Source organism: Aythya ferina (assembly GCF_964211825.1).
Source record: "Aythya ferina genome assembly, chromosome: 16".
Taxonomy (NCBI): Eukaryota; Metazoa; Chordata; class Aves; order Anseriformes; family Anatidae; genus Aythya; species Aythya ferina.
This window is the reverse complement of record NC_140315.1, coordinates 10,335,960-10,348,908: the sequence shown is the minus strand read 5'-3', so window position 1 is coordinate 10,348,908 and position 12,949 is coordinate 10,335,960. Positions and strand designations below refer to the sequence as shown.

At 51.4% G+C, this 12,949-nt stretch overlaps 2 protein-coding genes across 9 annotated transcripts in view; one reads left to right on the top strand and one right to left on the bottom strand.

The window, feature by feature from the left end:
• Positions 1–674, top strand: part of PLCG1 (phospholipase C gamma 1) — a 38,772-nt gene extending 38,098 nt beyond the window's left edge. For all 3 annotated transcript variants that reach the window (XM_084538350.1, XM_084538349.1, XM_084538348.1), the window contains exon 32: positions 72–674. In XM_084538350.1, the coding sequence (XP_084394476.1) occupies positions 72–114 (43 nt within the window). In that variant the 3' untranslated portion in view covers positions 115–674. The remainder of the gene's footprint in view (positions 1–71) is intronic.
• Positions 143–12,949, bottom strand: part of ZHX3 (zinc fingers and homeoboxes 3) — a 48,668-nt gene continuing 35,861 nt past the window's right edge. For 5 of the 6 annotated variants that reach the window (XM_084538351.1, XM_084538352.1, XM_084538353.1 and 2 more), the window contains 2 exons: positions 7,939–10,877; positions 143–6,487 (listed from right to left, as the gene is read on the bottom strand). In XM_084538351.1, coding sequence (XP_084394477.1) covers positions 6,477–6,487; positions 7,939–10,714 — 2,787 coding nt within the window. In that variant the 5' untranslated portion in view covers positions 10,715–10,877 and the 3' untranslated portion in view covers positions 143–6,476. The remainder of the gene's footprint in view (positions 6,488–7,938; positions 10,878–12,949) is intronic. The other variant, XR_014698644.1, reaches the window with a different exon arrangement.

Below are 12,949 nucleotides of genomic sequence, written 5' to 3'. Positions count from 1 at the left end.
GCCACGGTAGCTGGGGAAGCTGGCACCTTTCATCCTCCCAGCGCCGTACCCCTTGTCTGTGCCCCCTGCAGGGTACTGCGACGGACCAGGGTCAACGGGGACAACCGGCTGTAGGGACACGCGGCTGCAGCGCCGCTCGGCCGCCCGGGAGCACCTCCCGTGCCTGTGAGTCTCACGGCACGCTGTGAACTGGTTTCTATGGAAACGGCACTGCTATGGCCTACTTTCAGGCAGCTTTTCCAGTTTCTCCGCTGAAGTGTGTTCGAGTGGAGAACTAAAAAAAAAAAAAAAAAAAAATCGGGAAAAAAAAAAAAAAACAACAACCAACGAACCACCCCAAACACCCACCAACCTTCACCACGAAGCCCTTAATGAAGTGTATGGATGTGCACAGCCTGCCAGCCGCCGAGGTGAGAGACAAAACTGTCTATAATTGCAAGGAACGAGACGAAAACAAGGGGAAAAAAAAAAAAAAAGCACACCACCCTCCGCCGTCTCGGCGCTGGCAGTGTGCGCGGGGAGCCTGCGCGGCGCGGGCGGCTGGAGGCCGGGTGCTGCGGGCTGCGGCCTGCAGCGCCCGGCCCGTATAGCCACTGCCTCTGGGGCCAGTAGTGAAACTCGACGTTTACAAGGCCGCTCTAGCTTTAAACGACAATAAACGTGTCAGTATTACACGCCTGCTGTCTCCGTTTCCTGGTGGTTTGCCCCAGCGGTGGGACAGGCCCCTGCCCTCATCTTGAGGTTAAGCCCATGGGGAAAAAAATAGCCCCAGATTCAACGCTGTTCACTCAAAGGGGTGAGAGCAGGAGCAGGGGATGTTGCCCAGGGAGGTTTTGGGGGAAGGATTGCTCTGTTTTGTGTCACCTTTACAGCCCAAGCGGGCCTGCAATCACCAGTCAACTCTTGCTCGTATTTTACGCTCTTTATTTAGGAACAACCAAAAATGTCTGGTTTCATTTCAACAAACTGTACAAGCAAGCGCTTCCCCTCGCCCACCCTCACATCCACATATACAAAAGGAAGGGAAACTTGCCGTTCACTTCTCAGAAGTGGCATTGTTGCTACAGGGAGTTTGTGCCCTCAGAATAAGAGCAGGTAAAGTCCATAGCAGGTACAAGCTACCCTAGCCCTAGTAATAGCCACAGCCCACAATCACAGGCAGCTTCACTTTTTTTTTTCTCTTCTTTAAAACCTTTACCAAAAGTAAAAACTATTTCCTGTCTCACACGGTTGCCAAGGTGACCAACAAAAATTGTGGTCTTAAAAAACACGATAAGAACCCCCGGGAACCCCCCGCACCGCCCCGGTACAAAGACGGTTTCACGCAGCAGAGCCGCTGCTCCGCGCCCCAGCTACACGGCCACCCTTATGAAAGGTCCCGTTGCAGCTACAATTACATTTTTCTTTTGGATAAATCCAAGCAAAAAAAAAAAAAAAAAAAAAAAATTCCAGGTCATTCAGCACCAGCATGATTTCTAAATAATAATAATTAAAAAAAAAAAAAAAAAGAGACCCCATTAGGCTGACTTTGTGGTCTGCTGAGAAACAAAGTGATCAACACGCTGTTCCCAAAGTCTCTCTTTTAGTGCAATGTTAGTATGTGCAAGGGGAGTCACAGCCACGTACCCATAATACCACCAGCCAGATGGGGCAGACAGAAAGTGCAATTTTTAGCAAGAAGTTTTCTATGCCATGGATTCCTAGCCTGACCTTCACTAGCACCAGTGAGCAAGAGTTCTCCTAAAACCACCCTCCATCGGTAAAGGGAAAAACTGGCTTTAGTAGTGCCATCAAAATATGGCCAAGGGCAGCCAACAGAGCACTCTACTGGAACAGGCAACAAGAAAAAATATAAATAAAAGTCACTCCTTCTTAGGTAACAGCGCTCGCTTGCTCTGCTTTAAAGTTTTGTGATGCCAATCCAGCATTCCTGGCAGGGAGCACTGCCAGTAAAAGATACAGCAGAAACTAAACTTGCAAGAAAAGGTACAGCTTGCAAGTCCCTCCCACACCCACTTTTGAGTATTGCCTGATCTTTCCCCCTTGGTTGTGATCAACTGAGAAGTTAAAATGGAGGTTACTGCAGTGAGCCGATCACATCAGGCCACCGATGGGAGTTGAAAAGAGTGGAGCCAAAATTAATCTGGGAAACAGAAGAGAGATGTTTAAAAACCTTTTGAATACTGCCCATTTGACAAGTGTAATATCACCTTAACTTGCCAATTTGTGCCTAAGTGCTGAAAATCATCTTTCCCTTCTGATTCCCAGTGACCCTAGGTTCCAACCATCATCTCACCAGGGCTCCCCTGAACTGTTTCTACAAGAGGGACGGAAGGGGAGGGAGGAGTGCAAAAACTTCTCCCTGTGACCAGAAATTGTTGCTTTGCATTAAAAAAAATATAAAAATAGCCAAAACTCTAAATGGAAAACCAGCCTAGCAAAAATCATCCGAACAGACACATCGCAGCTCCAGCTTCTGCACGAGTGCTGCTCTGCCAGGTGAAGGCTCTGCATCAAGCTCTGCGACTGACTGGGTTTCAAATCACAGCTGCCAGCAGCTCCTGGTTTTGCTGGTGCCCAAGAGAAGCCCCCGGCAGGGAGGGGACAGCAGATACGTTAAATACCTGCAGCTGGAGCTCTGTGTGCTGACGCTGACCGCAGCATGCCGTGCACTGAAGCAAGCACTTGTGTCCTCTCCTCTTGCCAGGGCTGCGAGCCTGATGTGCAGCAGTGCTCTGCTCTCAGGCAAACAGGAATAATGGCTCTCAGGAAATAGAAGCCTGTAAATCATGGTTTGTTTAGTGTTCTGCTTAAAAAAATAAAATAAAAATAATGATTTCCAGGATGCTACTTAAGGAACAGAAAAATTAGCTACCCAAATAGAACACAGAGCTATGGCTAGAAATCAAACAGCTTGGCCTGCTGATACAGATGAATAAAGCAACTCTGTTCCTTGCATTGGGAGAACCAGCAGCCCTTTCTGTGAGTGAGCCAGGCACAGCACAAATCAGGGTTTCAGGTTATTAAGCAATTGGATTGTGACCTTAATCTAAGCAGCCTCAGAGACAGAAGTAACAAGATTCACGTGGATTAAAAATGATGCTTACTACTGTGCTTATCAAGCCTGAGCTCGCACACAGCTGATGGAGGTGAAGAACTTAATTCCCTTCCTTACCGATGCTGGCTACATGACCTCTATCTTACACTCCTCCTTTCAAGTCAAGATAGTCATCTTTGATTAGATGATGATAAAAATTGACACTAAGTGTACAATCGTGGTGATGCTTCCTCTTACCACCAGAAGAGCTGCTGCTGGGACTGTGGAGCCACCTCTCAATTATTTCTTTCAGTTTCAGATGCAAACATATTATTTGTAATGTCCTGCACCAAAACCTGAGTCTGTTTGGAGATGACACCTGCTTCTCTTCAGCTTCAAAAAAGGTGTGATAGGGAAACAGAAGACCACAGAGCTAAAACCCTCAACGCTTCAGCTTATCCTTTCATAGAGATTTCAAGTCAACTAAAAATGCAGATAACGAGGAATGTGTGAGTTAGAAAGCAAACGATTACTTTTTGATTTTGATTTTTGTCCCTAAATCTCACCCTCCCCACGCAACGAGCCTTGCCAGCCCGTCTGCTCGGCCTTTGCGTACGAGGGGAGCCTGCATGGAACCACTTTTTTAAATTCCTCTGACCCAAAAGAAAGAAAACTCCTGCTGTGCTTGTATGAATGCATGCAGACAAAGCTCAAAAACCTCAGCAGCTTCCAACCCTCAAGGCTGTTTTTTCTGTGTACACCGGGAAATTCTCTCTCCAGCTCACAAGACTTCTCTTTTCATTTTTTTTTCTGGAAAACTGGCCAATACAATCCAAGTGCAAAACATTCAGCTAGTGCATGGAAAAAAGGTTCAAAGGGACCAGTTCACACCATCGTCCTTAAGCATTTCTGTAGATGGAGTGGGGACCACTCTTCCACTCAGCCACAGGCCTTTAAAGTGTACACCAAAAATCCCACAGAAAATCACCTTGAATGGGCAAACTACATTTCCAACATATTTATATAGCAAGTAGTTAGTAGAAGTGTACATTTTTAATGTACATCTTAATGCGATAAAGAATCTATGGCATATCTGAACTGTATATATGTGTACTTAAATAAACCTGCATGTACATAGGCAATAGAGAGTAAATTACCTACCTGTATTTGTTCTCTGAAGGCAACAGTGAACACACACTCACACTCTCAGGCCACAAGGCTCCCAGGCCCAGCACCCTCAGCTTTAGCACCACCCTGCTTCCCCCATCGCCCCTGGAGCTTGAGGGCAGGAAGGATTTCACCCAAAAGGTCTGGAGCCTCAGGGCGACGAGCCCAGGCGAGGCGGAGGTGGTGCTGCTGCTGGCCCTGCCTCGAACCGAGGCACGGCCGGCAGCAGTGCTGCTAAAAAGAGAAATTTAGGGAGCCTGCTGTCAGCTTGTGGCATTTTGGGGAGGATTCGTCTGGCTGCTAAGGGCGGTTACAGTGCAGGCGTCTGAGCACAGGCACCTACGGGGCAGGCACGTACCGTCGGTGAGAGAAACGCTCCCTGCAGCGCTTGTCAGATGGAGCCTCTCCCAACATGTCAGTAAGGCAGCCTCGTAAAGAGGGGACGAAGAAAGAAAAGCAAAAGCAATTAAAGGTAGAAATCAGACACCATCTTTGGAAGAGGTTCTGAAAGAGCTTTTTGTTTTTAAAACAGATTTTTTGTAAATCTCTGGATCTGATCCTTTGGGGCTTGCTACCCACCCTTCTAATAAATATCATTTACCACCAACAATAAAGTCTCCCACATTAAAAAGCTCTCACTAAATAAAAACCTTCTACAGAAAAAGCTTGGCTGAGTTAGCTTGGCAAAAATAAGGAGCTATGACTACTCTCCATAAATACATCAGCGGATAAACACCAAAAACTATTTAAGTTAAAGGACAATGTTGGCTCCAAAACAAACCAGGAACGAACTGGCCACGAATTAATTCAAACTAGAAATTTAAAGAAAGTTTCTAGTTTCTAATCATTCAAAGGCAGTGAAGTTCTGGAATCGCCTTCCAAGAGCAAAAACGAAGGCAAGACATGGAACCAATTTTGAGCTGGGATTTGATTAGTTTATGACAGGATGGTCTGACACAGCATTTGGCTAGACTCATAGCTCAAGAGTGCTCTCCTAGACCTTGTTTTCTATTAGAAAGGAATATTAAAAAAAGCCTTAAGTTGCATCATGCAGCAACCACCCGAGACAACATGGGCAAATGAAAAAGCTACAGGTTCTGGGAACCAGGAGAGCGAACTGGGAAATTGTTTTGCTATTTCACACGAGGCCATCCACATAGTGTGGATGGACCAAAAAATAAAAATAAAAAAAATACTGGAGCAAATACTTGAAGTTATCGTTGCTGCTGCTGGAGGATCAGTTGTGTAGGGCTGAAAGAGGGAAACTTCCTGACTGCAGAAGAGCTGCTGCCTCGCAGATCCCTTGGAGACAACAATAACTTGAACCACTCGCAGCAACTCTGCATATTCTCCCTATTTGTTCTCTGAAGAACAGCTTGTTCTCTCCGAACAATGAAAAGGATTCCAGGTCAGGATGGAAAAATTATTATGTGCTAGTTCTCAGTGATTAAAGGGAGACTTGGAGATTTAACAGCCTGCTGCAGTCGGTCTCCAAGAGCGAAAGGAAAAATATTTTGGCCAACAAGGGGCAAATGACACCGAACTGCCTCTCCTTGGTTTTCGGGGTCTTGGACCTGCTACTTATTGGAGAGTAATGCAATGCCAAATCTAACCTCATCTGTGTGGATGAACGCCTCACTGAAGTCCTACCTGACTTAATGCAAGACTGGCAGCTTTCTTCTCAGGTCCTTTTCCTTTCCTAACACACACGCTCACACATACACACCTGTGCACACACACCCTGCACAACCCTTCCTTGCCAGGGCTTAAGGACCAAAAAAGGCAGGGAGGATCGAGGCAGCCATGCCAGCCTTTAGAGAACAAACACCTTAATGGGCAGATGAAAAAAAATAAAAATGTATTGTGCCATGATAGTCCATATCTAAGCAATGACCTTGTTTACACAATGTCTGAGATTTCGTTATGCTTGTATAGGCAGCTGTAGGCATCGGTATATGAGTATGAAATCTGAAAGTCTGTCCACTGGAAAGCAAACAAGAGCATCCTATTTCCTGGGTGCGAGCTCAACTCACGGCCCCCACCTCTGCCAGCTCTCAGCTGTCTCCTAGGCTGGCCCAGAGAGCTCTGCACTGGGTGCCCAGTTTTTGCACGCACTCTCTCTCGTGCGCTGCACTCAAAGGTCTCGTTTCTGGCAGTGCTTTATCACCGTGTCCTGCTCCTGAGGTTTGTATCAGGCCAGCCCATGGTCTTAAAGACCAAAAAACTTCTTCTCAAGGTTAAGAGCGGATCCTCTGGGGCAGGTGGTTTGAGTTCAGTCTGTTTCTGGAAAAAAAAACAAACACAACAACACAGGTGTCAGAGATGCTCCAGCACGCCGCAGGTGCCTGCAATGCAGGCAGCGGTGCCGGGCGGGGAGCAGGGGGTGCAGGTGCACCTCGTGATAGCAAAAGCAGAGGCCTGATGGAGGTAGCTGCAGAGCAAAGCCAGCCCCAAGCAGCTCAGTGTTGGGATGGGGGCAGGAAAGCTGAAATCCTTGTGGGAGCAGGGCCGCAGTCTTGGCCAGCAGCAGGATGGAGGAGGAACGCAGCCTGCAGAGCTGCACGCCCTTCCCAAGCACCTCCAAGCCTCGTGGGGTCACAGAACCTCACTCTGGTGGCAAAAAGCCACATCTGGAGGGTGCTAGCAAGGACACAGCCACCCCCAACCCTTCCCCAAACCTTCTGCTGCACTGCCTTCCCAGCCCACTCCTCTGGCCACAGCTGCTTCCCGGCGATGCACATCCAGATTTCTCAGCTGCAATAAAGGCAAGTCCCACTCAAACCCACACTTCATTTCCTCTGAATTACAGGGGGAAGGGAACCAACGATTTTTTTTACTATTTTTTTTTTAAAGGCCTGGCAGGGGTGTGTGGGAGGACCCAAAGCCATGCAGCGGGGCTGCAGCAGCGGGTGGGAGGAGGTGATGCTGGTGGGTGGAGGTGATGCTGGCTGGCGAGGGGCTGTGCAGCAGGACAGGGCGAGTGCAGCCCTCGGCCATCCCCATCTGGTGGGAGCTCTGCCAGGGAGGAAACAGCCCCCAGCTGCATTTCCAAAGAGCCCACAGAGGGCTTGGAAACCACCTCTCCTTTCCTCCACGCACGCCTTTCAAAAACGAGCCCTGGAGGAGGGGTAGGGCCAGCAGCCGTAAATGCCACTCCATCTCTCCCTGTCCCCTCCTTCCTTGCAGTCTTTATCTGCGCTGCCCAAGCCCTGCTAAAATGACAATGCTCACGTCTGGAGAGCCGGCAGCAGCTCACAGTGGGCAGCAGGAGAGGGAAGGGAGGAGGCTTTTGTCTGCACAGGCAAGGAAGCGAGAGCACCCACGGGCTAACCGTGCTGCCTGGGGCCAGGGGGAAGACATGGGAGAAGCCGGGGGAAGACATGGGAAACAGCAGCTGGACCCCTTCCTTCCTAAATATTTTTACAAATAAATATTTTTACAAATAAACCCAAGGGCCACCTTCCCCCAGGGTAGGTGAAGGGACAGGGCACTCCCCCTGGTTTTGCTCCTAAAGCCAGGATTTGGCTTCAGAACGGAGCTTGTGGCACCCTGCCAGACCTTCTTCTCCCCCTTCCCTGATCCCCCCTTACCGGGGGGATGTCCCTCACTGCTTCCTTGATTTAAACCCCAAATAGCAAGGCCGGACACCAAACCCCCACCTGGAGCACTCAGTGCCTCGTGCTCACCCAACCCTGCACGTGGAGACCTCGCACAAGCTGCCCGGGGGCCCTTACCGAGCTGCATGGCGGGTGGCTGCACGGGGGCACCGGGGGGCTCGGCACCACCCTCGGGGCCGCCCGGCTCCCAGGGCTCGCTGTTCTCCGACACCTCCGAGCAGGCGTCGTACGGCCCCTTCTGGCTTCCCGTTTGCTCGCTGGTGCTGGAGAGGGCATCCTCAGAGGCGCCCCTGGTCTCCTCCTCCGCCTTCAGTGCAAACCACACCTTCACCTGCTGGGCGTTGAGCTGGGCGCGCTCGCAGAGGCTCGGCACGTCGTCCTCCTGCAGCGCCTTGTGCTGCTTGTAGTAGTCCTCCAGCACCTCCCTGCCGGCTGGGCTCACCTCCACCAGGCCCGGGGGGAAGATGCCACGCCGGTAGTTCTCATACCACTTCAGCTGCCCGTTCTTGTAGCCGTACCGACTGTCTCCAAACCAGCGAATGACCTCCGCCCGCGGCAAGCCCGTCTGGGACACGATGGCGTCGTACTCCTGGTTCGTCGGCCGCTGCGTCTGCACGAACATTTGCTTAAGCAGGTGCCGCTGCTGGGCTGTTTTTTTGAAGTTCAGTTTGGTTTTCGGAGGGGTGGGCGGCCGGCTGGAGCCGCCGTCCCCCTTCTCGCTCACAGCGATGCCCGGCGCTTCGTTCTTGCCATTGGACTCTGTCACCCGGAGGTTCTTCAGGTTGATTTTGATGGGGCTCACCTTCCGCTCTGCCGAGTTTGGGTTGTTGGTAGAGGCATCAAGTGAGCCGTTTTCACTCAAGGCCCTCAGGTCATCTGAGGAGTCTTCTCCTTCCCCGCAGCCGTTTTCAGCCTCCTCTTCCTCCTGCTGAACTGCCTCCTCCGCTTTTTTGTTCTCTTCCGCCACCTTCTTCTTCCTCCTCTCCGAGAACCAGCTATCAATCTCCCTCCGCGTCATCTTCGTCTCGCTCCTCAGGCGATTCACTTCCTCGTCCGGAGGAAGAGGATTCTGTGCAAAACTGCTCTCCAGGGCCTTGAGCTGCTCGGGCGCGCGCTCCTTGTACTTGGTGGGCGTGAAGTCGGGCGTCTGGTGCCAGGCCTGCCGCCGCGTCGGGTGATGGGTGACAGGCGTTGCCGCGGCTGTAGATGTCAGCTCCGCTCCCTTGGGCGGCACGTCGAAGGGTATTTCGGGCAGAGAATCGAGAGCACTGTCTCCAGGAAAGATGGCTCTGCCGCCTCGCACGTTCCTGTAATGGTACCTCCTGTCGCTAAACCATTTGCGAATCTCCTTCGTGGACAGCCCGGTTATCTTGGTCAGCCGCTCGACTTCAGCCTGGCCGGGGAACTGGTTCCTGCAGAAGCTGCCTTTCAAGGCCGACAGCTGCTCGTGGGACTTCTTGTTCTTGTAGACGTTGGGGTCCAGGAAGGTTTGCGAGGATATGGCGGGGCAGGCAGTGAGCACCGACGGGGCCGCGTTCACCACCTTCACGGCCGAGGCATTGCCGGAGCTCACCGTGCTGTGCTGCGCCGCCGGCTGGGGCTTGGGAACCGTCGTCACCGCCAGGGTGAAGGAGGAGCTGGTGCCTTTCAAGCCGTTGGCCATTATGGGCTGTGTGACCAGCAGTCCCCCCGTGCCCTCCGGCTGCCCCACCACGTGGCCCGGCAAAGTGGCCTGGATGAGATGCGGGACGCTGCCGGGGTTCGCAACCAGCGGCGTGTTCAGCACGGTGATGGTGGGCTGTGGCACGGACTGAATGACCGTGTTAAACATCTTCTTCCTGGCATCTTCTATCTCCTCCGGTGACCAGCTGATGCCCTGCTTCAACCGCTGGGCCGTAAACCAGATCTTCAGCTGCTCTTCTGGGTACTTGGTCACCACAGTCAGGTAGCAGAGCTCAGCTTTCGTGGGGTAGGGGAACTTGTGGAAAGAGTTTTTCAGGAAGCTGTTGGAGTCCATGGCTGCGTTGTATGTGGGAATGCTGCTCAGGGGGATCATCACCTTGGGAAGGGACTTGGATGTGGGTAGCTGCTGGTGCAAGGGTGGCTGCTGCTGCAGTGAAACAAGCTGGGCAACACCCGCTGGCAGAACGGGCACGTTTCCGAGGATGGAGCCGTTCACTACGTGAGATGATTTTGTCGAACTCGCGGTGGGCTGGCTGACCGGCACAGGCCCGTTCGCGAAGGAAGGCTCTCCGTCTTTTGCCTCCGACTCTCCGCCCAACTGACTGGACACATTCTCCTTCAGCGTGTGGATTTTTTTGGCCTCGGGTTTGCCTTTCATTATCTTCATGATGGGGGTTTTGGTGATGATAATTTCAGACTGACCATCCGCCACTTCCTCGGGGACCTCTCCCGGAAGGTCGTGGCTGCTGGCGGCATCGCTGAGACTCTGCTCCACAGCCGTCCGATTGTCCTGCTTCGCCAGCCTCCAGATGAAGCTCGTCTCACCAGCGTGCGCCTCTGCATTGTGCTGCGAGAGCCCTTCGTGGCTCTTTGCCAGGAAGTTGCAGGCAACGCACACAAACGCGGGGTCTTTGCTGAAGTCCAAGTGCTCAGAGTCCAGGTGCGCGAAGAAATGATGAACATCTTGAGACCCGAAGTCACAAGACTTGCAGACAAAAGTATCGCCCTCGGCGATGCCGCGGTGCCCGTTAGACAAGGCTCCGCTGTTGCTGTTGCTGGCACCAGCATCGCTGGCTGCCGGCCCTTCTGCGGGAGCATCTTGTTGTGTTCCTTCACGATCGTCTTCTGCAGCCTCCAGCTCAGTCTCCTGAAGCACCAGAGTTTTTACTGGTATCATGCAGGGAGTCGTGGATTTTCTCTTGCTAGCCATCACTACGATTAATCCGGATGAGATTATTTTTTCTTTAATTTAAATTAAATTAGAATTTAAAAAGCGCTATTGCAAGTGCTCTGTGGTCTAGATTCCAGCAAATTCATCATGTCCCAAGGAGTTGTTGTCAAATGTTGACAAATGTTCATATTTACCACTGAACCTGAGGACAAGGAGAAGGAGGAGGGGTTAGTTCCCTTGGCATGAGACAAAGCACAGCTATCCTGCTATTTAACTGTTTCACTCAATAAATCATTCTCAGTGTCTTTTGCTGGAAAAATTCAACTTGACCTTGGATTTACCACATTTTCATACGCACAGTCTGTGAATTACCTGTTTAGAAAGCAAACACACAAAGCCAGAAGCCAGCTGTGACGTGGCAGCGGGGAGAAGCTGACCACACGCCTCCTTCCCCCCCAGCTGCTCCCTGGAGCCCGCTCTCCCCTTCCAGCTCGCAGCCCCAGCTCCCTTCCTCTCCTCCAGCTCAATCCTTTTACCCCCAAACCCAGGAAGCAGCCAGTTCCACCCACACCAGCGCTGGACGTCGCAAGGCAGATCTCAGGGCTATTTCTCCCCCCAAATCTCTTACTTGCGAAAGAATGCCAGGTATTCGCGGTGCCGTGCGTGCACAGCTCCCATCTGCTGCTCGGCTTCACGCGCTCCCACACAGCGAGCAGCAAAACCAAGAGCGATTTTCCCAGCTACGCAGCGCAGCCGTGCGATGCCTGTTTTACAGCCTCTACCCAACTCTCCTTTGAGGAGGACGCGGGCTGGGACGTCCCCTTGCCATGCCCTGCCAGCCCCGGCACCGGTGCTGCTGTGGGGAGAGCACTGCCCCGGCTCCCTGCACGCCTGGGTGCCCGCCGGGCTCCCAGCCACTGCCTGCTTCCCATCAGAAAAACCGGATGAAAATCAACATGCTCCCACAGAACACTGCAATTTCTTCAAAATCGGCACTTTCCAACCATCCTGTTGGAAAGCTGCTTGCCAGCTCGAGCACCGTGCCCGTGCCAAAGGCTTCTGCGTGCAGAAAGTCCTGGAGCTGCGCTGCAGCCGGCAGCGAGGCTGCAGCTGGAGCCGCGTTATTTTAGCCATCCTCGCTCAGGAAGCCAGCAAATCATTTCTGAGATTCCCTCCCCATTCCACGCACATTTTCATATTGTTTTAACAGCATCTGCTGGGTCTTTGGCTGGAACTGCAAGAGAAGGTAAGGCCCCCAAAAGAGCTCTAGCCACCGCCGTGCTGCCGGCCTGCTGGGCTTGTGCAATCTGCGCAGCGGATGCTCCATGCCTGAGCTCACGACCCGAGGGCAGCAAAGCTGGCTGCTGTCACTGGCACCAGGAGGCACTTGCCAAGACGGGTCCTGACGACAGGGAAGGCAGCACGTCTGACCGAGCAGTGTCGCTGCCTTAACCCCCTCGCCAACCTTTCTTGCAGCAACTCTGCTTTTTTTTTTTTTTTTGTCCTAAACGCTCGGATAAAACTGTATTTTTCCAGATTGCAAGGTCACTCGGAGGCACACGGATGCACTGATTCGTGTTACAAAGACTCTGTGCCAGATTTTCCTGGGATTTACAATAACAGAGAGGGAGCTTTATAAAAACACTCGTAAAAACTTAAACTATAAAAAAACAACTTACCATCCTACCAGATGACCCCAGAGCCAACTCCTACCAGTTAAAGCAGCTGTGCACCCGGAGCTCTCATGTCAGGTATGCCGAGCTGACCCCATGCACAGAGAAATGCAGACCAGGAAAATGACTTTGTGGTGCTTATGCAAGAGCGACTCTGCCTGATTTTTGTAGCTTTTAGACCAGAGGAATGAGAGATCCTAAAGCGAACATCAGACTGAGGAAGTACGATCTGACCTCTGTAACTCCATTTGAAATTTTTTAAAATACTGTTCTGGAAAAAATTATGTCAGCTTGCAAATGGGAGAGCCCGGCTGGGCAATTCTGGGCTCAGCAACTCTCCGGCACAATTTAAAAGACTGATGGGAAAACGTAACTTCCCGTTAATGTGGGCTGATCTGAGATTACAAAACAGCCCTGTAAATAGCGTTAGTCATCACTGAACTTGGCGTCAGAAAAGACTGTTTGCTATGCTAAAGCTTCATGAAAAGCTAGAAATTATAACTTGAAAAAATCTATAAATAAAAAAAGCAGTAAAGCTGTGACCTGGATTTAGACGGTGCGAATTTCATGCTCTCAATACCTGCTTTATGCTGCTCTTTTC